Source organism: Macrotis lagotis, chromosome 3, assembly GCF_037893015.1.
Source record: "Macrotis lagotis isolate mMagLag1 chromosome 3, bilby.v1.9.chrom.fasta, whole genome shotgun sequence".
NCBI classification, from domain to species: Eukaryota; Metazoa; Chordata; class Mammalia; order Peramelemorphia; family Peramelidae; genus Macrotis; species Macrotis lagotis.
This window is the reverse complement of record NC_133660.1, coordinates 232356432-232381415: the sequence shown is the minus strand read 5'-3', so window position 1 is coordinate 232381415 and position 24984 is coordinate 232356432. Positions and strand designations below refer to the sequence as shown.

The window sequence follows — 24984 nt, the reverse complement described above, 5'->3', positions numbered from 1 at the left end:
ATTAGAAGATAAGGGGGAAGAGACTGGAAAATGTCCTAAGGGCTTCAGGCCTGACCTGCTTGCTGTTGGGGGAGTTTTTGCTTGTTCTCAGCACCTTGGACAAGTTCTGCTTAGGCCAGGAAATTGGGGGTTCCTTCCCCCTCCCCCTTCCACTCCCTCATAAAATGAACTGCTTGGGACTGCTGCTACCTGTGACAGGTAGAGGGGTAGCTAGGGGGAGAAGAATCATGAAATTAGGAGTTGGAATCCTGCTGACACTGATAAGTCATTGAATGTCTATAAGCATAGCTTCATTTAAAATAAGAATATAATTTGGAGACCTTCATGCACAAAGGTGGCAAGAGGGGCTCAAATGAGATAATTATCAGCAAAGCGATCTGAGTCCAGGCAGAGGAGCAACGAGGTGAGATCCCTTCTCTTGGGTTTTCCATTCAGATGCTCAGGGAGGCCTCTCCCAAAGCAGCGCATTGCTCCCAAGAATGGCCTGAAGAGTGATTTCTAGGTTGCTACTTTCCTTTCCCTTGATCTCCCTGTGTGTGATACTGTGCCCTTGGGTCCATCCCCAGGTAAAGAGTGAAGGGCCGAAACTGGTTCCTTTCTTCAAGGCCATTTGCATCTACTTTGTGCTGTGGCTGCCAGCCTCCAACCCTTCCTGGTTCAGCGCACTCATCAAATGCTTACCCATCTTCTGCCTCTGGCTGTTCCTGCTGGCACATGGAGTTGGCTTCCTGCTCGCCCACCCCAGTGCCACCCGAATCTTCGCTGGGCTCGTCTTCTCTGCACTGGGTGATGCCTTTCTCATCTGGCAGGACCAGGGCTACTTCGTGCATGGTCAGTAGCTGGAAAGCCTCCTGGGGGGCTCTGGGAAAGGGAGGATTTATCAAAGGGCTAGGGATCCCCCAAGGGTTCAGCCAGAATTCTCCTGGAGTCAAATGGGTAGATGCAAGTATATACTCATACTGTCTTTGCATGGATTTCTCTGTGTGCCTAAGCCCTTGACCTTGTGTATCCTGGTACTGATAAGCCCATAGCTCCTCTTCCTTCCCCTGAGTGACTCTTCTGGTCCCTACCCCATGACCCTTCTCTTCACTGGCCCTCTCTCTCTCTCTCCAGGACTGCTGATGTTTGCAGTGACCCACATGCTCTATGCTTCAGCCTTTGGCATGCAGCCCCTGGCCCTGCGGAAAGGCCTAGTGATGGCAGGGCTTTCTGGACTCTGCTATGCCCTCCTCTACCCCTATCTGTCGGGCCCTTACATCTACCTGGTGGGAGCCTACGAGGCTCTGATTTGTTTCATGGGCTGGAGGGCCATGGCAGGCCTCCGGCTGGTTGGGGCACACTGGCGCTGGACAGAACTGGCTGCGGGCAGTGGAGCCCTTCTCTTCATCATCTCTGACTTGACCATTGCCATCAACAAGTTCTGCTTCGCTGTCCCCTACTCTCGAGCCATCATCATGGCCACCTATTACGCCGCACAGATGCTCATTGCACTCTCTGTTGTAGAGAGCCGAGACCTGGAAGGGGACTTGCCATTGAGCAAGGTGGACTGAGTCAGGTAGGGGGCCAGGGTCCAAGGGAGCCTGCAGCTCTCCTGCCTGCTTCCCTCTTTATCCCAGCAGTAGGCCCCAGGTCCCAGTTTTCAGGAATGGAGCAGGATACCTTCATCCTTGTTCCATAAGAAGTACTGAAGTGGGCCTGGATTCTGGGGTTACCAGCACAGGCTTTGGAGGGGAGACCAAGAATTGGGAACTGGGCAAATAAAGACAAATGGCTCTAGGTGATGTTTTGGAATGGGAGGAGAATCTGGGATCTCCTCCCCAGGCTTGTTGGATCTCAGCTCCTTTGTTCTCTTCTCTGGCCCAGGGCAGTGAGAAGGACAAGAGTATAGCTCTGTCCTCTGCTAGCATACGTGATGTGGGATATGGGGGACAAATGGAAAACCTCAGGTCTTCCAGTCATCTCTCCATCTTTTTTGTCCAAACTGGTAAAGGTGCCTCCTGGGCTTGTTTAATGCTGGTGGTCCTCTGGGCTGCTTCCTTTATACTTGAACAAGTTAGTGGGGGAGGACCCTCTGCCTGGGGAAGGAGCCAGCTCTGGCTAGAATTCTTCGTGGTGCTCTTTCAAGGTTGCTCTCCCTACAGCTGGCCTCCCTACTCTTCTCATACTAGCCCATCCTCTCCTGCTCTGGAGAAGCTGACAGTCCACCATCTTCTCAGGTTGGACCCAGAAGGACCTGGGCTTCCCTTTGTGATGCTGTAGGCCTAAGTGGTCTGTGTCGGCTCATAAGGGGGGGAGGGACAGCAGTCAAAGGAAAGGGAAATTTTTACTCCTTCATGGGTTCCCTCTGGCAAGACCCCACTTTCTGGGTCTGTTTCTCTCTTGACTTGTACAGCAACACTAGAAGTTACCTTTTTCCAGACCTAGAACATCTGCTCCCTAGCTCCCTAGTCCAGCCCCAAGATGTTTTCCTTTCTGCCTTTTTTGGGGACTGATGGGGGACTATGCTCTAGTGGCCATAAGGAATCCAGTTACTGAGTGAGGCACATTCAATGCAATTGGATAGAGAAGGGTGGGCCTGGCTCTGGCTTCATTGTATGCAAAACAATAAAACCAGGGACCTCGTGTCCATCCTGCTCTGACTACTGTGTCCTGTGCTATCCCTGGGGAGCCTGCTGGGAGGAAAAAGGACCACAAGCAACTATCCACACTTAGATGACTTAACCACCTCAGCTGAAGGACTGTAGGAGAGTTCTACTCTAAGAATAGGATGGACTTCAACTCCCTGGAGGCCAATGAAAATTGTCTCCTCCTGGGTGTGTGTGTGTGTATGTGTGTGTGTGTGTCAGACCTTTGGGACACCATGCCCTACCTACCCACAGCTATAGAACTGAGGACTAGTTCCTCCTGCTCTGCCAGTGCCCTGATGCTGCTGCTTGGCCACCCAGAATCTTTCACTTTGCCTCCCCATTCAGACCTACCCCCCCAATTCTATATACGCCCAAATTGTTTAAAAACTAACATTCCTGAGTCCTCTTCTCAGCCAACTCTTGGAGAGAAGGGATCTGGTCAGAAGATAATGGGACTTGCTAGATTTTGATATATCCTTAACCGAGAAGAATGAATTGTGTGTTGAAAATTCTGGGTACTTTTAGCAGGGTAGGGAGATGGGGTTTGATCTATTGGAGTCATTAAAACTGTCCCTTCTTGGATAATTGAGTAGAGGATGATGGGGGGAGGGCTCTCAGCCTCAGGCATGGGCTGCAATTATAACTCTGGATGATGAAAAGGCAGCCACAGAAACCAGGCCAAATGTCCATCACTTTCCTGCCTGGGCTGCACAGGAAAGGGTTAAATAATCCTTCAGTGTTTTCCTTCCCCTAAACTGTTCACCTTCAGCATCAGGCAAGAGGTGAGATTGGTGTTTATTGTTTATTGTTTCAGAATTACTCCAAACCAAGGGTTGGTTGTACCATTCACTGAAGGACAGTCTTTCCAGCCTCAAAGTTGAGTTCCTTGTTCTTCAGCACTTGGCTTGGGGCTCACATGAGGTGCTTTGATTTCTTCTGTAGACTCTCAGTCATAGAGGCCAGGATGGATTTGTCATCTTTGTCTGAAAATCATGAGTAATGTTGGCTAGGTCAGATAACCCCTGATTAACCATTTGGCCTTTTAGAGTCTCTGTCTTCTTCAGGCCAAAGGGGTCATATCCTAGCATGGCTGGGGATTAGGGAGGCCCATGTAGCCTCTGCTGGCCAGAAGGGTATTCCAAACTCCCCAGTGATTATGCAGGAAAAACTGGGCTTCATATTTCTAGGCCCCCAAATTTTACCTCATGAGTGACCTAAGTATTTACCTGGGACCCAAGCCTTCCCTGATGTACAAGAACATTGGGGGGTGTGGGGATGGATACCCAAGCAATAGGAGAGAGAGAGAGAATTGAGTGTGTGTGTGCGTGTGTGTGTGTGTGTGTGTATTTGAGGGGGGAGAATGAGGGAAGAATTTGAGAAAGACTAACAGGGATTGAGAGCATTACTAAGTAAACATTGCCTATCACATCGAAGCAGGATGGGTGTCCATTTTTGTGTGTGGGTAGACCTGTTTGGCCAGGAGGACCTTTCCTCATTCTAGCCAGACCACAGTGGATAGTCCCCTTTTTCCTCAGGACAGTTACTCACCGTAGACAGTCAATGTACAACTGGATTTGTCCTTGCCCAGTTCATTTTCAATGAGCACACTATAGTCACCACTATCTTTGAGGGTGCAGGTGGGGATGACAAGGGTACAAACTCCACTGGTGGAGTTGTACCAGAACTTGGAGTTGGCTGTGATGTTGACATCCCCCTTGTAGAGAGTTACTGTTGGACGTGGGTTCCCCAGAAAAGCACAGCTCATGGTGCAGTCGTGTCCTCGTAGCACAGTATGAGGTTTCAGTGGTGTGATGAAGCGAGGTGCATGGCGCCAGTCCTTGCGCTCATATGGATGCAGTTTGGCACTGAGGTCTTCAACTAGGGAGGAAAGAGGGGTGAGGGAGCCAGAGAGAGTCACGGACTCCAGAGGGGTCGGAGCATGGGACAACTGGAACCAGTGTCAGCTCTTGAGGTTCTTGAGGTGCCTCCAGCCTTCCCTTCATACATTTTCTACTCATATTCCTTGAGCTTTCTGAGTTCTACATTCCTTGGGTTCCCTTTCATCATCCACACATTCCTTGAGGTTCTCTGTCATTCTCCATCCAATTGACCCCGCTCCCCACCCTCCTCAGGGTTTTCTTGTGCTATCTACAGTATTCTCCATGCTCCCCAAGATAGGCCCAATTCCCCACACTCCCAGTAATGTACTCCCCACTCCCTGGGTTGTTTGGCATTTTCCCTCTCTGCCCATACTTACTCTCATCCTTGTTGACCAGCCAGGTATCTTTCGAGTCAAGTGGGTCACTGTCCCCTATCTCATTCCGGGCTAAGATTCGGAAGTAATATTTTCTTCCTGGCAGGAGCCCTGTGACAGTGTACTTGTTGCTAAAGACTCGTTCAGCTGCAGTGAACCAGGTGGCGGTGCTGGCATCCCTCTTCAGGATGACATAGTGTGCCTCACCATCCTCCTGCACATCTGGACTGTGGTCCCAACCCAGAGTCACTGTATTTGGCACTTCCTCGAACAACTTCAGGTTTGTTGGTGGCCGTGGGAAATCTGAAGACACAGGCCTAGATCAACTCTCCCTGCACCCTCCCAATCAGATAGCGGGGATACTCTGGAGATTATTAGAGATCCCCCTTGGCTTATATTATAATGTCTTGGCAGCCCAGTCTAAGACAATGAGAAAGAGTGTGTGTGTGTGTGTGTGTGTGTGTGTGTGTGTGTGTGTGTGTGTGTGCACATTCATGTCCCAGTTAGGAATTTCTTCCTTTGTCTAGCCTAAAATCCTTTGCCAGAGGCGGTGAGTGAGGAAACAACTTTTCCCTCCTCTAGAGCACTGTTACCCAATCTTCATTTCCGTCTCCCCCGCCCAATCCCCATCCTCTGCCAACATACTCCCTTCTAAGATGAATGAACTCACTTCCCCATCCTTTCCATATTTAGCTTCCTCTCCAAGGCCTTCCTGGACCTCAGAACTGTAACTCTTAGCATAGTCTGGGCTGATGGGTGACCCTTGCTGGCTGCTGCTCTCTTCCCCTGCCCACCACACCCTGGCCTTTTCTTCATACCCCAAGGTCTATTTTTTAACAAGTGTAGCTATCCCTCTCTCTTTGTCCTGATTGACCTCCCTAGGGCATCTCCTGATCCCATTGCAGGATTACCATTTTAGAACTTTCTATGTCACAGATAGTCCAATAAACAACTGGTTCCAACTATGCCATTAGCTAATAAAGCCCTAATGTGAGACATCTTGGAGGTATGTGTATTTTCACTGGCAACCCAAAACTCTCTCTAATGGGATAATTTCAGGCATAATTATAACTGACATTTTTATCTACCTTAAAGTTTGTAAAACATTTGTATGCATTGTCTCTTGTGAACTTCAGACCCCCTCGTGAAGTAGGTGCTACATATATTACCTTCACTTTACAGATGAAGAAAGAGATAGAGTTGCCTATTAGTCCCATTTTCCCTCTCAAAACACTGCTAGGATGAAGTGAGTGGGTAGACCTGTTCTGGAGGCCCTTTGAGTGGATGGCCATCTCCCCCAGCTATTTACCTGCTTCCCTCCCTCAGATAAATCCATACCTGCCACACGAACATGGACATCATAGTGGGCCTCCCCATACTCATTCTGGAGCAGGATGCGGTAGACCCCTGAGTCTGAGCGCTTAGTGCTATTGATGAGGAACTGGGAATGATTCTTTCCCTTGGTGATGGTTTCTCTGCCCTTGGTGGGGATTCCATCCTTTTGCCAGATCACAGTGGGTGGTGGGGAGCCCTGGGTGGGAACCATGGATTAGACTGGAGTTAGCCCCTTACTCTTTCACCTCAAAACCACTTGGTAATGTCTAACTGATCCATGTTCTTGATTCCCATAGGACCTTTGGGTTTTTTTTTTTTTGGCAAGGCAAATAGGGTTAAGTGGCTTGCCTAAGGCCACACAGCTAGGTAATTATTAAGTGTCTGAGACCAGATTTGAACCCAGGTACTCCTGACTCCAAGGCCAGTGCTTTATCCACTATGCCACCTAGCCGCCCCAGGACCTTTGGTTTTGGGGAGGTAGACATGTTCTTTATAGGAGCTCTCAGGTAGGAAAAGATTGAAGAGATCCCTTGATGACCCCGACTTTCTTGCTTATATACAAGGAATGGGGCTGGGTTTAAGGAACTCACATAGAAAGAAGCATGGATGCATAGGGCTGTTCCAGCTCGCACCACCATGTGGTTCTTCAACCGGGCACTGAGGTCAAACCTGGGAGCCGCTGGATTAGAATTGGAGTAGAACGGAAAAAGGGAGAAGAAGGAAAAGATGAAAGACAAAAGCAAAGGACAGAGAAGGAAGGGATGAGAATCCAGGAAAACAGACATAGAGGAGAGGAATAAGAGGAAATGTGAGGGGGGGGGGAAGATGACCACAGAAATGATCTTTTTGTGTGTGTCTTACTGTTAGTGGAACCTATATGTGTCTTTGCCTATATGTTTATCATATATGAGAGAGTTCAGGAGAACCTTTCCCTGAGGAAAAGATGCCAACTTATGTTCATTATTCTCTCTGTAGCATCACTAATGTGGAAAACTAAAGCACTGACCCAGGGAGCTGGTGGCATGGACTGAAAAAGTCTGAAAAGACTGGGGATGAGGTAAGGCCAGGGAGAGTATTCTTTTCCCCTAGACACATTGGTGGTGGCATGGAGACAAGCAAGAGGCTAGTTAGTTGGGATGGGACTTTAGCTCTGCATTTGGTGGTCATATTTCAATGTCTGTAAATTCTTTAAAAATATCAACCTTGGTCTCAGGTGCACTAAGAAGGAAAGGGGATTGCTGAGGGTAGGAAAAATGAAGGAAAGCAAAGTCTCCTGGAAGCTAGGCATAGCCTGGTGGTAGCTGTGGAGATATAGGGGTAGCTAAGGAGGCATCTAGGAAAGGTGAAGTGGCAAAAGAGCACTTTGGGGGGTGAGATTTTGTGTCAGTCATTCCAAAATATTCATGCCCCACGATTACTTTAGAATTTGGGGTATGTTAATCTCTTCAATTTCAGTTCTGCTGACTCTGCACTCCCCTTTCCATTCTGATGATACACCATACTAATCTATCTCCTATTTTACTGATGCCCTGGTCATAGTCACCCAGTATCATTGCCTCCTCCTAAACCCTTATCCCTGTTTTGTTGAGACATATTCCAACCCAACACACTGCAAATTGTTTTCTCCTCTCCTAACCCATTTCACTATGCTTTATGAAACTTCTGTTCTAGTCTCAGCAAATTCACCTTCCCCTTAATCTTTGAACTTTTCCATTAGTATGATTTCCACTCCTTTCTTTAAGGAAACTGGACTTTTCCACAGAAAATCACATCCCTTGCAACTTTCCCCTTTAGAGAGCTCTTTTCAAATTTCTCTCCAACCCACAAGGACAGAAGAAAAGATAGGTACTTTTTTCAGTCCATATTTTTACATGCATCTCTGAATGATCCCCTCCTCCTTTGGATTCATGCAAACTGATCATGTCATCATAGTTGCTTTCACTTATTGAACACCAGGTCACTTTCTCAATGATTTTAGCACCTAACTCACAATCTTCCTCTCTACCCTATTATAGTCTGTTATCCCTCGGGATACCATTATCCATATTGACAATCCTTTTATCATCCAGGCCACACAGTAGCTCATCCCTCTAATGACCTCTTCCCTCTCACCTCAACTATGTGGTAGCAGAGTCACACTTTGGACCACTCATGAAACTGGACCACTTCAATAATCAGAGAATCCTAATTGGATAGGAAGAAGCCATGGTTGTACCTGGCTAAAAATACTCTCTACATCATTGTCAACAAGTGGTCATTCAGCTCTTGCTTGAAGACTTCAAGTGAGGGGAAGCCACTAAATCTTCCAAGGCAGCCTTGGACAGCTCTAATGATGAGGAAGGTCCAGCTGAAATCTCCCTTTTCAGTTTTAATCCTTGACAACAGTTTCTTCTTTTTAGGCCAAGCAGAGCATATCTAATCCCTTTCCTATCCTGCAATCTTGTAAGAGCTGGAAAATACCAAATATGAATCATGTCACTCTTCTTTGTGCTTAATTGAGGCATCCTCATTTGGGTCCACTGATTCATATTTTAGCATGATCATCAGTATCATGTTAATCCCGACAAATGTTGTTGTCCTTCCTAAAATGTGGTACTCTGAATTGTACATATATAGTCTAATCATGGTAGAGCATAGTCGACCCCTTACCTCCTCCATTCTGTACACAGTGCTTTTTTTTTTTAGGTTTTTTTTTTGTAAGGCAAACGGGGTTAAGTGGCTTGCCCAAGGCCACACAGGTAATTATTAAGTGTCTGAGACCAGATTTGAACCCAGGTACTTCTGACTCCAGGGCCAGTGCTTTATCCACTATGCCACCTAGCCACCCCTGTACACAGTGCTTTTAACACAACCTGAGAAGACATAAGTCTGCCCTCTCAGAGTGTTGATCCAGATCAATGCATTGAATTAAAAAATCCAGATTTTTTTTTTTTTGCTCCACAGGAACTGTTATCTAGTGAGATACTATATTTGTGAAGTTGAATTTTTGAACCCAAATATAGGATTTACATTTACTCCTTCTCAAAATCAGATTTATTTATAAAGATGATTTTGGGTCCTGACTCTATTATTCAATGTGTTGGCTATTTCTCCCAGTTTTCTGCTATCTGTAAATCTGATTTTTGGATCTTCTAAACCTTTATCCAAATCATTGATTAAAAATGATTTCAAGATCCTAACCTTTAAAATTTTATCTCCAGGTCACAATCTTCTATCATTCCTCTGGTCCTGCCCAAAATAAACTGTTTTGTCTTTATTAGTATCTCTGGTCTCTTGATGTTTCTCTAGGTTCTAGTGTATTCCCCAACCTACCCCTACTTTGGTGACATTTATCTCCAAGGCTTACTAAATCATTCATTGCCCTAGAATTTCTCATTCCTCTGACTCTCTACTATGCCTGAAATTGTTCATTATTTTTTGAGTAACCTTTAACTCTCCTATTTTTGTTTATGCTCTGGGCTGTTGAGTATAATTGGAGAAAGTAACTAAATTGAACTAATTTAATTTTCCACACCACAGTAGTGTCAAACTCAAATAGAAATGGAGGGGAGGGTGGAATACTAAATTATACACAAAGATCTCTTCTGGTCTCACATTAGCATTATCTTTGTCCTATTGTATTTGTTTTTATTTTGTTAAATATTTTTTATTTTAATTTGGTTTTGGCTATATGGCCCTCATGAGAACTCAACAATCCTCCTCTGCCTTCTGGGTGGGGGTGGGGGGGTGGGAGGAAAGCTAGATTGGGGGAAAAAAATCATAAAATTCAAGCTAAATAAATAACTAAATAAATAAATAAATAAATGACTGTTTAATACCTCCCTCCTTCACTAAAAGCACCTCATACTATGATAGTAATAATTTAATAATTATTGCTTGGAGTGAACTGTTGAATTACATGCAGATCAGAAGCCAACAATTCAGAGGACTTTCTAGTAGGGGAAATATTCACTACAAGTTCCATGTGGGTCTGCCCTCTCTCCATACATGCATATATATATATATATATATATATATATATATATATATATATATATACATATATGTATATTTGTTTATATTTTCATATATCTAACCCTTCCCTCCATGTCTTAGGGGACAGATTCATAAGTTTCTTTGGCTAAAAGGCTACCTCCCTGGTGTCCAGTCTTCTGAGGATGAGCCTTTGAACTTAGCTGGGTTGGTTCTCTGGCCACACATATGCATTCTGAACCTGGGCCCATACAAGGATCATTTGAAGCTCAGTAGCATCAGTATTACATTGGTATAGCTTTAGTAGTTACCACTAACCCATCCATGCAGCATTAGGCAGTCATAACCCCAGGCAATTCCCACCAACAGTGAGAGAAGGGTCATTTGTTCATAGATATTTAAGTAAGGAAAATGAGAAGCTGTTCCTTCCCTTCTGACTTGTTTCCTTCCACAGCACTCTAGGCAATGGATGGCAGGCTTGGTCTCCCAATACTACCCAGGGAGGATAAAGCCATGAGGGAACCTTCACTCTCCTGTCCCCATGACTGGCTCTGTGAGGTGCTCACATCAATACTGATGGCATAATGTTCTTCCTTAGTCTAAGGGAGTCCTAGTGTACCCTGAAAGTGATGGAAACCAGTGGGAAGGTGAAATATATGGTTGAGTTTTTTGTGTTCTCTTACCTGGTGGAGGCATGGCTCGGACCCCCTCATCCAGCTCAACTGGCTCCCCAACACCAGCTTCATTCACAGCTCGGATGCGGAAGAAGTATTTCTGCCGTTCTGTCAGACCACCCACAGTGTAACAGGTTCCTGAGATGGGGATCTTTGTACACTTAGACCATTCCTTTGTGTCCTCTGCCCTCATCTCGAGGATGTAGCCAGAGGGAGGGCCCCCCTCTATAGGCTCCCGCCAAGTCAAGGAGATACTGGAGTTTGAGGAGTCGGCCACACATAAGCCCTGCACCAGCCCAGGGGGCTCTGAGAAAACCACAGACATCCTTCCCTCAGGGATCATAACCAACCCTTCAGCTGACCCCTTACCCAACCCTCAACAAAACCTCACTTTACTCACCCATATGTTTATCTTTTACCCAAATCATGAAATGTCTCCCAATGAAGTCCCACAAGTCAAGTAGATACTTCGAGCCCCTATTCAGGTCCTATACTCCTGGTATTTTTCCACCTGCCTCCATGCTTATTCCTTGTCCAATCCATTTTAGACATTAAATCCCTTGTGCTCACTTTCAAAAGACATATCATTGTATCTACACCCTATTCCATGTTATATCAGAAACTCCCTGAGGAGAGGGACTATATCTCTCCAAGAGGAGAAATTATATTTTTTCCTTTCTCCCTCATAGTTCCAGTGCAGTCCATGGAATCTACCTCCCCCCAACTTTATGAAGGAACAGGGCAAGGATGTCTTCAACCTAGACTCACTGATAGGATCCTTGGCTACCACAGAAGTGGAGGGCATGCTTGGCTGTCCTTGTCCTGCTCGATTCACAGCAATTACCCGGAACTCATATTCAGTGTCCTCCAGGAGACCATCCACTCTGCACTTGTTGTCTAGAAAATAACATTTGTCCTTTATTCTCAAAGCCCATGATATCAAGGACGTGATGCCATGACATGCCTGAGAATTGGATTTGAGTGAGGGGCTGCTGTGCTAAGTCACCAGCTTCATTTTCTCCTTCAGAGTTAACTGGATCCAGTAGCCAGATAGGAGTCAGGATTGGAAATAGCACTGAATGTGAAGCAATCAGGATTAAATGACTTGCTCAAGGTCACACAACTGATAAGTATCTGAGGTTCGATTTGAACACTGGTCCTCCTGATTTCAGGACCAGTACTCTACCCACCATACCATCTAGAAAAACAGATGAAGGGGAGACCAGAAGATGGTGGTAGCCACATGATAAACAAAACTCATAGAGAAGAAGCATGAAACTAAATCTGGCAACTAAATATGGAGTCCATAGAAGCAGATTTCATACAATGTGGTCCAACCAAATATAGAGTCTGTAACGGGAAGAATCCAATGATTGTGGAAGACAAGAAGTAGTGTAGAGAACTAGTATAATATAGTGTTTGATAGGAGTAAAATAGTGTATTTTCTGAGCCACCCAGATAAGATCTCCTCAAGTAACTTCTTATCACCCTTACCCTGGATGGGTTCCTTGTTGACGGGCACCCATAGGCTGCTCCCTTTCTTTCTTCTTTCTACAATGTAGCCAAGTACTGGGGATCCACCATCTTGGGCTGGTGGGTTCCATGTGATGGTCACTGCTTCTTTAGTCACATCTGAAACCTGTGGCTGAGAGGACAGACCAGGGGGCTCTGCAAGAACCATAAGAAGTGGTAAGTCACATGAAATGTGAAGGTGGAATGAGAATAATTACCTGTCTGGTGTGGATCTCTCCCTAGAAGGAAAAGCTCCAACCTTCCCACTCTACTATCCTGCTGACCCAATCCTAAATCCATCATGGAATCTAGGATTCTCCCTTGGGAGATCCAAATGGCTTATCATTTTTCTCCCAGTGATCAATATCCCTTAGTAATGTTATGTTCTCCAGTACTGAACAATTGCCCACTAATGAGTCCCCACACTAACCAATGGGATTTCCTGCAAAGACCTCCTCAGTCTCCAGTGGGTCGCTCACACCCTCAGAGTTAACAGCTCGAATTCGGAATTGATAAGCCTTCCCTTCCTCCACTTTGTTGGTGGAAAAGTCAGTCACTTTCCCGCTGACCTCCCCAGCCTTGATCCAAGATTTCTTCCCAACAGCCCTTCGTTCTATAATGAAATGTGTCACTGGTCGACCTCCGTTGTCCTTTGGGGCCTTCCACTTCATATGGACACAGTTGCCAGAGAGTTCCAGGAACTCCACACGACCCTGAGGAGGCTTGGGCCGATCTGAGGGGGAAACAAAGGAATAATTGGACCCATGGGCATAAAATCTGAGCAGTGGAGAGGGACCCTGAAGGATTTTTTTTTAAAATTATAGAGAAGGCTCCTGATCATGAGGTGACCACCCTGGTTGGATCAGTGTTGGAGTATAGAGATTCTGATCTTCTTACCCTTGACAACTTTGGATTCACTGATCCTTATTCAAATCTTTCATCTGCTCAGGAAAAGGTAAATTGTAGAGTTTGGGAGCTCTAACCCTGACGATCCACTCCTTTCTGACCTCTTGAAGTCTATTCCATCCCTCTTCCCATCCTGCTACCTGCTAGTATTGTAGGATAGGATACTATAGGAGAGAACAGAAGATCCCCAAGTGACATAGTTGTGTGTGTGTGTGTGTGTGTGTGTGTGTGTGTGTGTGTGTGTGTGTGTGTAGGGGATGTTAATGCTTAAGAACCCTATTCTCATCCCATCTTCCTTCACTGAATGTTCTCTTGTGAAAGAGATCCCATTTTTCCTACCCCAACGCTATCCCTGTTGCCTCACCAAGCACACTCAGGTGTAGTGTGGCTGTGGCCGAACCATGGTCATTCTTGAGCTTGAGAAGAACAATACCACTATCCTCACGAACACAATTGGAAATCGTCAACAGTGCCTGATCATCCCCCCGTTCCATGGTCACACGCTCCTCCTCAGTCACCTCAACCCCATCCTTGTACCATGTTGCCTTGGGTAATGGCTTGGCCCGGAATGGAACCTTGAGGTTGGCTGTTTGGCCAACCTTCACAGTAACAGGGTGTGCAGCCAGGGCCTCCAGCACTGATGGGTCAATTGTAGGAGGGTCTAGAAGAGAGAGTGGCATCAGCATTTACCATATGGGGACAGGCCCACCTCCACAGTCAGAGGGAAGGGTGAGTGTTTCCTGTGTCCCTTGGAGAAAGAGGTTAGTGCTACTCATCACCATGCATCACCTTTAAAGGCAGATTGGATGCTTCTCAGCTGCAGGGGCCTGGAAAATTTGGGAGATGGTTGAGAAGGGTTAAGTATTTGTTCAGTGATAGAATTGAGGGAGAGAGTATAGAAAAATCCTCAGACTTGACTTCTAAGGTATTTGGGGGAACATTTCTGAAGCGGGGAGCTGATAGGATGGAGGACAGTACCTGCGATGAAGACAGAAGCCTCACTCTCTGCACCTTTGGCCCGGAATGTGTACTTGCCCTCATGTTCTGGACCCATGTTGGGGAAGATGAGTTTGTGGACTGCTCCCTGCTTCACAATCTGTATCCCACTGAAATCTGTGATCTGGAGATGATTGGATAGGGTCAAGGCCTTTTGGAAATCCTCAAACTGACCCTTGCCTCTTGCCTTCCTTTGGCTTCATTTCTCTGTTTTCTACCTCTTTGCCATCCTTCAACCAAACTCCTTCCACTTTCTCATCATTCAGTACCACACACAATTCTGCTGGACTCCCTGTGGCTGCATGTACATCTGACATCCCGCTCTTCACAGTGGCCAAACGCTCTGAGAACAATAGAAATTGTTGCTGAGGGAGGGGGGAGGACAGAGATAGCTAGGACCAGAGGGAGTGGGTGGCATCTGGGTGGTCTGCAAGGACAGGCAGGACTATAGCTGTATGTCTAATTTAAGTAAGAGGAGGGCTAGTGAAAGGTAATTAGTGTGGGATGGTCCATGTGGGATAGATAGTTGGGGCTTAGTGTATGATAGCAGTATGATTGGCAGGAGGGTCAGGATGGATTAGTCAATATAGGAAGGAAATATAGAGTCCTTGGGAGGGGGAGTTGATGAGCTGGTGGGAGCAATAGATGATTAAAGAGCCATACCTTCTACAGTCAAAATGGCGGTGCTGTAGTATTCTGTAGGGTCTCCATCCTGCATAGCTACCACAGTGTACTCGCCTCCATCACTGAGTTGGGCATCCTCAATCACTAGCTCAGCTCTTTTGCCTTCATGGCTCATGTTAAACTTAGCCCCACGCTCTAGCAGCTTCCCATCCTTCTTCCATTTTAAGGTCACATCCTTGGAGGTCAGCTCACATTCTAGGCAGGCCCGGCTTCTTTCCTTTACACGGGCATTCTTCAAGTTGCTCACAAATTTGATGGGAATACCTGTAATACCAGACACACCCACTTGGATCTTCCCTTCCTTCTGGCATGCCTCAACAGCTCTATTTGCAGAGTTCCTTGAGGCTACCTCCTTACCCCAAGAGGTCTGGGGAGGAAGTGTCTACGAACATGTGTTTGCTAGCCCATGGATCTTGCATTCATATATCTGGGTCCTTTCTCACTATCCCTTGGGTACAGATTTTTGTGTATCCCACCACTGTTGTTTTCCTGTTTGCCTATATATCTTTACTAAGGGCAAATACCTGATTGGGTGACCCCATGGGATATACACATGTACCCAGTGGAGACTAGGGTGGGCTGAAGTTTGAATTACAGTAGCTTTAAATTACTCCTTCTAAAAGAGTTTGAGGTCTTGCTCAAACATAAGGCTATTGGATGATATAGTTTCTGTGGATGACCTTGGCCACTCACGGGCAATGGTAAGAGGTGCCTTCTGAACCAGTCCCCCAGCCTCAACAGAGAATTCCCCACTGTCAGAGAGCCTTGCATCCTTGATCTTGAGCGTGTGGGTCAGCCCATCTTCTGACACAGAGATCTCATATTTGTCATCCCTTTTCAGCTCTTTCCCGTTGAACTTCCAAACAAAATCAGGCACTTTTTTGGACAGGCGGATCTCAAACACTGCTGTCTGGCGCTCTGTGATCTTCACTGGATTCAGCTCCCCAACAAACTTCAGAGGCTCATCTGGAGGGGCATGTGGGCAGTGGTGAAACACAGTTTCAGTTGTGACTATAGCAATCACAGTAACTTAACAGAATCTTTACTCATCATTTTTCCAAGTCATACTCTGTCACTAGAAAGAAAAAGGTCAGGTAGGAGGGGGATGGACCCCTAATCACATCCCAGATTCCTGTCATTGAGGGCTTCTGGACACCCCCACCAGTTGTAAGAAAACAATTATTGGTGCTTTCTGAAGAAATTAATACCACAGGAGCACCACCTAGTGATCAGTTCCTACCTCTTTAATAGCTTCTCTCATTACTCACAAACCACTGGACCCCCAACCAATTAAATGTAAGATACAGTACCTCTGACTTACACCCCTCTTTCCTCAAAAGTGGAACATGTGGACACTAGTGTGGGTGAAACAGAGGGAGAGAGAGAGAGAGAGAGAGAGAGAGAGAGAGAGAGAGAGAGAGAGAGAGAGAGAGAGAGAAAGAGAACTGGATTCTTATCTTTTAAATAGTCTCTTTCAATACTCATCCTGGATCTCAAGATTCCTGTGTATGATATAGATTCTAAGGAATATCTGCTATAGACCTTTGAATTAAGAAACCATTTCTTTAATTGGGTAAACATTGGGAAGGGGCAGTAGAAAGGAAAGATATTTTTCTTGTGTTTTTCTCTTTTCTTGTTCCTCCTGGTTTTTACTCTAAAGGGGGTGCTAAGGTATTGTTCTACATGCATGATACATATCACACCCTTACAGACATGGTCTTTTCTGGTCTAGGAATGTTCATTGGCACCCAGAGGTCAAGAGTCATTGAACAGGTTTATTTGGATATAGGATCATAAATGTAGTGAAGGAAGGGACCTTAAAGGTCATCAGATCCAATCTCCTAATTTTTACAGGTGAGGAAACTGAGGGCCAGTTTCTAGTGTGCGGGTTCAGAATCAATGAGGTATGGATAGAACTAAGGCCTTCCTGACTCAGACTCAAGTCAGGAACTGAATTATTTTGAACTCTCCTTCCCCTTCCCCTTCTCCATTAGTTTGGGAAAGGGAAAAGAAAGGCAGAAAGATGAAAGAAGGGGGGACTTGGCCATGCTGATTGAGGTCAGAAAGTTAAAGAACAATTCTTAGCCTAAGAAAGGATATATCATACATCATGCAGCTCTATCTTTGGCTTGAGCATCCCAAGGAACAAGGGGGAAGGAGGAGAATCTAAGAGAAGTGTCCTCCCATCTTTTGATTTCCTCACTCTTCCTGGTCTCCCTCCACACACAGCTGTCTGTCTCTCATATCCAGAGTGTCTCTCAAGCTCTCTACTCATGTCTCCCCTTTTTTCTTCTCCTCCTCCTCCTCCTCCTCCTCTTTTTTCTACCTCCACTGACCCACAAGGGGATCTCATTCCCCCTTTCTTTCTGACCCCTCTTACCCAGAACAATGAGCTCAGCACTCAGCCGCTTGTCACCCACAGCTAGTGTGTAGGTACCGGCATCATTCATGTTCACATTGGTGATAATCAGCATGTACTTGGTACCCACCTGCTTCACATCATACTTGCCAAGGGAGTACTGAATCCTCAGAGGCTCCACTCCCTATAGAGTGATGGAAGAAGAAATATCAGAAGCTCAAGACCATCTTTCAGTGCTCTTACCTCACCCCAGATACACACCCAGAGGCTCTGGTGGGTTGGTCTGATTGAAAACTGGGCTATTAAATGAGTTACTTGAATGTGACTTATTCTGGTCTTTCTTCCTGCTCCCCACTGGTCTGGGAAGGGAGTAAGGGAGGAGTCAGAAGGGCTAAAGAAGGGAAAACCTCATCTCTCTCCAGGATGCTTAACCATGTGGAATGTTTCTTGAAGGATCTTTGGAAGACCCAGATATAAGTAGGGTTTAGGAAGCATCCCTAGCATACAGTGCTCTCCCCTCCTTCACCAAGATCTCATGAACGTCTGAAATTCTTCCATTGAGCTTCATTCCTTTGTATTAAACATTGTTTCCTTGTCATTACAATGCCACCTCTCCTTAGAGGGAGACCTGAAACCTCTTTTACCCCAGAGCCAAATTTCTTCCCAGAAAGGAGATGGAGAAAGCATAGTGGCTAGAAAACTTATGCGAAGAGTCAAGATTTGGGTTTAAATTCTGTTTCTAACATATACTGGCTCTATGATCCTAGGCAAGTCCAGTAACCTTTTAGTGTTACGCAATGCTCTAAACCTACTAGTAACAAGTAACAGAGCCACTGGTGGTGGTAGGACTTTCTAGATCAATGACATCAAAGATATGGTTCAAAGGGGATAGTTCCTTAAAGAGGAGGGTGAGAAATGGGAGAAGGAGCACAGAGATCACTGTTTGATAGTGGCCATAGGAGAGGAGAGACCTTTAAAATGGTGGTAATTCAGAGAATTTTTTTTGGGGGGTGAACAATATCACTACATTCTTTGGAGTGAGACAAACCTTGATCCATATCATCTTTGTATTGGGGTCCTTTAATTCCATTATGCAGTCAAAGGTCGCCGTGCTATCCACTTTGGTCTCCACATCCTCCAGGGGTTTTATGATCCGGATGGCCTAAGAGTTTCCAATAATAAAATGGGGCCTCTCTAGAGCTTTCCAAGGTTATCCTACCCTGTGTATAGCTACTGGAAATTCCCCTTTATCATTCTAGGTGAACATGGGACTTAAAGTCAGACACTTACTAGTTGTATGACTCTAGACAAGTCATTTCATTTCTGCCTGACTCAATTTCCTCATTGGTAAAATGAGGATAATAATAACAGCTACCTCCCTGGGTTGTTGTGAGGATCAAATGATTGAATAGTTGTGAAACACTTTGCAAACCTAGAAGTGCTGCATAAATTTGAACTATTATGATGAACCACCAGATTCTGATGTTCCCATTTTCATGCCATGGTAACATCCTGTCTTTCTTCACTATACCCCACTCCCCACCAACTATTAAGAGGAGCTAAGAGAAGACTAAATCTGTGCAATAAATCTATTCTCACCCAGCTGCAAATAATTCTTTTTGTAAGGTTTTCAGATTTTCCATGGGCTGTGATGATCCCTATAATTTCAAGGGTTCTCCCAACCCCCCTTTCTATGAGTGGGGGAATCCTCATTTCTAGGTGTCATCATTGTGTGATTTCCATCGGTTCCAGCACCTTCCCAGTCCTCCCCAAACTCCCTGCCTCCTGGGAGTCCCTAAATATGGAGCTCTTTGGCCCCTAGGGCTTCCACACTGACCTCCACTTCCACCTTCTTCTTCATCTCTTTGAGCTTTTTGAGCAGTCCTCTGAAATCCCTGAAGCCATATTCCATGCAGACCTTCTCAAAGTCCTTCTTAGGCACCTTGGATAAGATATCCAGCATCTCCTTCTCATCTACCACTTTCTTCTGCTGCTTGGGGGCAGGAGGTGCCCTGAAAATAGCCAGGAATAGTTTAGTCACCCTTTCCTCCCTTTTGAGTCTTAACAAACCACTCCTTCCCTTCCTGATTCTAGGATCCAGGTGAGCTTGGCTTTCTCTGGAGGAAACAAGGGGACTCTAGCCCATAGGGTCTGACACTGAAATAACATCCAAGGAGAAAGGCAGTTTATCAGGGATCTGGCTCTCACCTCTTTTTCAGCATCTTCTTGAAATCCATCTTATCTTGGTCTGGGATCCAAGAGAAAGACTCAGTAAGTAAAATGAAGCTGGATGGGTATGCCCCCCTTCTTCCCTTCTCCCAAAAGAAAGGAGGCTGGTATGACCAGTTAATGAGGGTCTGAGTACTCAAGGCTCAGGATCCATCACACCCACTAATGAGGGTAGGATGGCTCATCTCCCTAATAGGATGGTGGTTACCTGTGGATAAAGACTGTATGGAACTCACTCTCAGTCACTGTGAGGGACACAGTATAGATGGCATCTGCATGCTCATTGGTTGCAATGCACTTGTAGTTGTCGGAGTCATCAGAGGTTAGTGGCTCCAACTGAATAGGAAACAGAGAAGTCAATATGTCTGAATGTGTGTTAAGAACTGGACAATGAATAAATGGATGCTGAGGAGGAAAAGAAGTCAGTGTACTCAAGATACAGGGTTTACCGGGTGTCCCTCCTTCCCTCCTTCCTTCTCATTATAACACCAACAACAATAATAAAACTTTTACTTAGAGCTCTGTGTTAAACACTTTAAAATATTATCTTATTTGAGCCTCACAACAACCCAGGGAGATAGGTACTAATATGAGCTTTATTTTACAGATAAGAAAACTGAGGCAGACAGAGGAGAAATGACTTGCCTAGGGTCACATAGAGAATAAGACTCTTATGCTGTATTGGAACTCAAGTCTTCCTGGTTCCTGGGGTTCTATCTACCAGATTCAATCAACTCTGCTACCTAGCTGCCCTTAGGACAGTAACATTTAAGCTCTTGTACCTTTAGCACATGTTCCTTGTTGATGCTGTCATAGAATATTTTGGCACTTTCCTTGATGGGAATACCACTCTCCCTCTTCCAGGAGACATTGGGTTTGGGGTTGCCCTGTACCCGGGCTCGGAATACAGCCTTGTCACCTAGGGGATCATAGTTTCAGAGCAGGAAGAGAAATTAGAGACTTTTTAATCCAACCCCTTTTAAAAAATGGACAAAATAATAAAGGGTTTAATGACTTTCTGAAAGTCACATAAGCAGAAAAGGTTCAAACCAAGGACCCCTAACTCCAAATTAAGTGGAATTTCCCCAGCACCATGATGCATGGCCAGGTTTGTTCTGATGCACTTCAGGACTCCACCTTGCTGCTTCTTTATTTTTTTTAGGTTTTTGTAAGGCAAATAGGCTTAAGTGGCTTTGCCCAAGGCCACACAGCTAGGTAATTATTAAGTGTTTGAGAACAGATTTGAACCCAGGTACTCCTGACTCCAGGGCTGGTGCTTTATCCACTGTGCCACCTAGCTGCCCCTCACTTTGCTTCTTAGAGGGCGTTTGGAAGCCCTCCTGCTATGGAGAAGCCCTCTCTCATCTCTCTCATCTCATATAGACTAGGGATTTGGTATTTGCCTCCTTTTTCTCACCATCCCAACTTGTTTCATTGTGAGTCTCCTGGTAGCAAGGCCAATGTCATATCTGTTTTTGTGACCTCAATGCACATCGCATGTTAAATATTTAATAAATGTTTGTTGAATTGAGCTGAATTTATACCTTCCTAAGCCTCAAACTGAGGTCCTGCCTAAAGTGGCTATGCACAGCGCCAGATGTGAGGGACTAGTCCCAGGGAGGTAGGGACCATCTAAAGTACCCCCAGAGGGGGAAGGGGAAGGGCTCACCCTCTGGTGAAGTGACAGGGCTTGGCTTCTCCACAAACTCAGGAACACTTTCACCTGCAGGGACTTCTGAACTTCGTGTAACCAAACTAAAGAATTCCACATGGCTGGAAGACTTCCGAGATATTTCCTCTGTGGGAGGAAGGATGAAGGTTAGTAAGGGAGGGAGGGAGGAGTGTGTGTGTGTGTGTGTGTGTGTGTGTGTGTGTGTGTGTGTGTGTGTGTGTGTGTGTGTGCATGTGTACTGATACTCTTGGTGGTAGATGATGGATAGAACAACTTTTTTGACCTTTAAAAAGGAACTTTCTAGAGCTATTATCACATTAATCAATCATCCCCTGGAGCACAGGGGCCCAGGTTGGATTCCTTGTCCTCCCTTTGGGTCATTTTCTGTATTTCCATTTTCGGTCTGAGTATTATTTATGTTGCTTCTTAACTTCATTTTCAGAAGCAGCATCAGGATTTCCCTCCATTCTGAGACATGTCTGTACCCAAATTAAGAGGGGATGCTCCTCATGGAGTGGAAATTAAGAAGCTTTAGAAAGACCTCCTTGCCCAAAGCAACCCTCTTTCCATTGCTGGTGTCTTTCAGAGGTATGCTAGCTCCAGAGGCAATTGTTAAATTTTTATTATGATCATTTACACCTTGGAAATAATTGAAATCAGGCTTTGTTTTATTATTGTTTGTTAGATTTAAGAAAATGATGGAGAAAACATTAATGATGCAGATTAAACTTGTAAGTAGGTCACATTTATTCTCCTGGAGAGTTGGTTGTTAAACATTTACCAGCACATCCCTGCCCTGAAATTCCACCATTAAAAAAACTTCATTCCTTGGGATTATATGACTCCTATAGCTTTGATCTCAATTACAATACATGAGAAAATCATGAAGGGATTTCTATAAGTTCCATTAGTCACTATTTTCTAGAAGAGCTGCCTGAGGGGATACACAGAAGACCTTGGAGGTAAGGGTTGGCTTTTGAGGGGATGTATTAGGGATAGTGTAAACATAGCTTGATCCTTCTGAAGGAATTGATCCTTCTTTAAGAAATTCAGTTTCTCTGGTTCTAATGGGAGAAAAATCACTACTTGGAATCTGTTGTCTGACCTCCAGATGCATAGTCCACCCCTTCTCAAACTTGCCTCCCATGACATGAGTGATCTGAGAGAACGTCTGTACACTGGTGGTGGTGGATCTGGAGAACTCCATGGAGACATGTTCCTTCACCATCTGCTCCTGGTGTATTGTTGTTGTCATGGTAACAAGGAGTATAGCCCTGAGGGAACAAGGAGGGGGTATTAAATTTGGAGATGGAGATATGAGAAAGAAGGAGTTTCAAGGGAAAAAATAAAAGAGAATAATTTAAAAATGGGGTGAAGCTATAGAAATACTCCCCAAATGGGTAAGAAGGTGTGATGGGGATATATATTAGTTGCTTGTGTTAAGAACCACTGATCAGACCAGGAAGACCAGATTTGGTTTCCACTCTAGTTCCTTTTTTCTGATCCAGGAGCAAGTCTATTCCTCCCTGATCCATACCTTTACTGTTTGGACTTCTGTTTGCTTGAGGGTAAGAATTGGCAGGAGCTCTGAGCTGTCCAATTATACTATTTTATTGGGGATGCCAATCTTGCCAAAGAGAAGATATAGGAGAGGCTGAGGACAGGTGGCTGCTTCTCTTCCTCCCTTTGGAGGTAGGAGAGTGTTAAAGGAGTCTTGAGTTAAGGATCATGATCTGACCCAGATATCAAGGAGAAGGATGGGAAACAGCAAATGGAAATGGGGTGCAGGTTTCTTTTCTTAGCCCAAGGTCTTAGTGGAAGGAGGCAACTTTTGGGAGGCACACTAAGTATTGGCAAAAGGAAGAAAAAATTATTTGTCCCATTAGACAGGAGTGGGGTTAGGTAACTTTGTTTGAACAGAACCAGAGTGGGATTCCTATGAAAGATCACAAAGCACTAAACAGCTCCTAGTCATTCTGATCCCAGTACTAAAAATGTCCAATTAGCCCAGTGATATTTGACTTCTGGCTTTTTCCTTCTAAAAGGAAGGAAGTATTATAAATGGAAATAGAATCTTACTTGGTCCCCATGTGACTGCAGGAACCTAGCTCTACTCATCTTCTTTAACTCTAAATCCCCATTTCCCTCTAAGGGAAAGACTAAAAAGGACATTGATCCCACTCATCTCCTTGCCCAGGCATGTGTTCCTTGCTGGGTCAGCACTTGGGGCTTGGAAAAAGTAATTGAGCTGTCTCTTCTCCCAGATATACTACCAGACCATGATATTACCCAAGGGCTTCTCTTCATTTCTTAGAATAACTCAGAAGGGAGGAGCAAAGATGTCAGTTGACTCTACTCCCTGCTTCCTCTGCCTCCCTCTCTTCCCAGCCTCCCTTCCATCATTTGTGATTCAGAGCTCAGAGTAACTATGCTGAATCAGCAAGATTTTCATTGCTAGAAGACTGAAAAGCTGTAAGAATTGTAAGAGACCTTTAAAATCCAACAATTTTCATTTTACAGATAAGGAAACTGAGGCCCGAAGAGCTTAACTGATTAGTCCAAGATCATATAGGTAGACAGTGAAAGAGCTGAGATTTGAACTCAGGTTCTCTGGGATAGAAGAGTGCAGAGAGGGGGCTTTTTTAAAAAAAAAACCAGTTATGGCTATAGGGTTGTAGCTGTTGAGGGATGGGGGGGAGATGACTTGGCAATATAGCAGTAGAAAGGAAAGATAGACCTGACAAAGACCTTCTTGTGACTTAAACTGAATCAGATGTGGCTGTGGCAGATCTTTCCTACCCTCAGGTGCCTTAATTTTAAGAATAATAAAGATAATCCACATGTATACTGAGTTTAAAATTTTACAAAGCACTATAATACATTCAGTTTCATTGGATTCTCATTAACAGTCTTGTGAAGCAGTGATTTTGAGGTCTGTTTTTCAGAAGACAAGATAAGTCTAAGAAGGATAACTTGCTATCTACTTCTGTAGCTGTATCTTGAGTCCCTGACCAAGAGCTCTAGGTATCAATATCCCTTCCATTCCCATTCTGATGACTTGTCTAAGGTCACACAGTCAATGGAGGGGCCATCTGTAGAACCCAGGTCTCCTGACTTTCAGTATATGGTTTTTTAAAAACCTTGAGAGTGAGGAAGTTGACTCACCATGTGCAATATGAAGGTTGTGACTGAAGCCTACCCATCCTAGGATAATATTCTAGCACAGATCTTAAAACAGCCTACCTTTCCTTATTTTCAGTGTCCATGTTAACAGTTAAACCCCAACTTTACTCTTTTTTTTTTGCAAGGCAAACGGGGCTAAGTGGCTTGCCTAAGGCCACACAGCTAGGTAATTATTAAGTGTCTGAGACCGGATTTGAACCCAGGTACTCCTGACTCCACGGCTGGTGCTTTATCCACTCCGCCACCTAGCCGCCCCACAACTGTACTCTTTAACCCACTCCCCTTCTTTTGATTCTCTCCCCTCTCCTCCTCACTTCTCCCCTCTAGTGCCCTCCTTGATGATGGTGTTTTATGTGGAAATAGAAACTCCACATTCTTGTATACTTTACCTTCTGAGCTGTTTCCTGGTGGCTTTGGGCTCTGATTTGTACCTGAAGTTTCCACACTTGGGACCTCTGTATCTCCAGTCCCCAGTCTCACACCTCACTCTTCCCTGTGATAGCTGCCTTCTCACCCAGCACTGGACAATCAGGGAGTGGAATCAGAAGCAGTTTAAATATTCATTCCTGTGGGACCCGTTC

General features: G+C 45.1%; 2 protein-coding genes across 4 annotated transcripts in view; one reads left to right on the top strand and one right to left on the bottom strand.

The window, feature by feature from the left end:
- TMEM86A (transmembrane protein 86A) overlaps positions 1-9873 on the top strand; it is a 13975-nt gene extending 4102 nt beyond the window's left edge. The window contains exons 2-4 of one of the 3 annotated variants that reach the window (XR_012477141.1): positions 567-831; positions 1114-5161; positions 7192-9856. Coding sequence is in view for 2 of the 3 variants with exons in the window: in XM_074230140.1 (XP_074086241.1) it covers positions 567-831; positions 1114-1550 (702 nt within the window). In the remaining variant the exon portion in view is untranslated. Of the gene's footprint in view, positions 1-566; positions 832-1113 lie in introns of all 3 variants that reach the window. The other 2 variants (XM_074230140.1, XM_074230141.1) reach the window with 2 other exon arrangements.
- IGSF22 (immunoglobulin superfamily member 22) lies at positions 3424-24984 on the bottom strand. The gene is made up of 23 exons (XM_074230142.1): positions 24793-24984; positions 22361-22494; positions 21218-21346; positions 20331-20467; positions 19785-19884; positions 19528-19567; positions 19157-19331; positions 18368-18481; positions 17341-17503; positions 15654-15926; positions 14940-15224; positions 14495-14619; positions 14259-14400; positions 13645-13941; positions 12805-13107; positions 12357-12530; positions 11631-11759; positions 10872-11168; positions 6807-6895; positions 6220-6412; positions 4885-5184; positions 4176-4505; positions 3424-3610 (listed from the first exon to the last, which is right to left on the bottom strand). Exons 2-23 carry the CDS (start codon positions 22473-22475, stop codon positions 3540-3542), a joined length of 3981 nt encoding a protein of 1326 aa, XP_074086243.1. The 5' UTR covers positions 22476-22494; positions 24793-24984; the 3' UTR covers positions 3424-3539.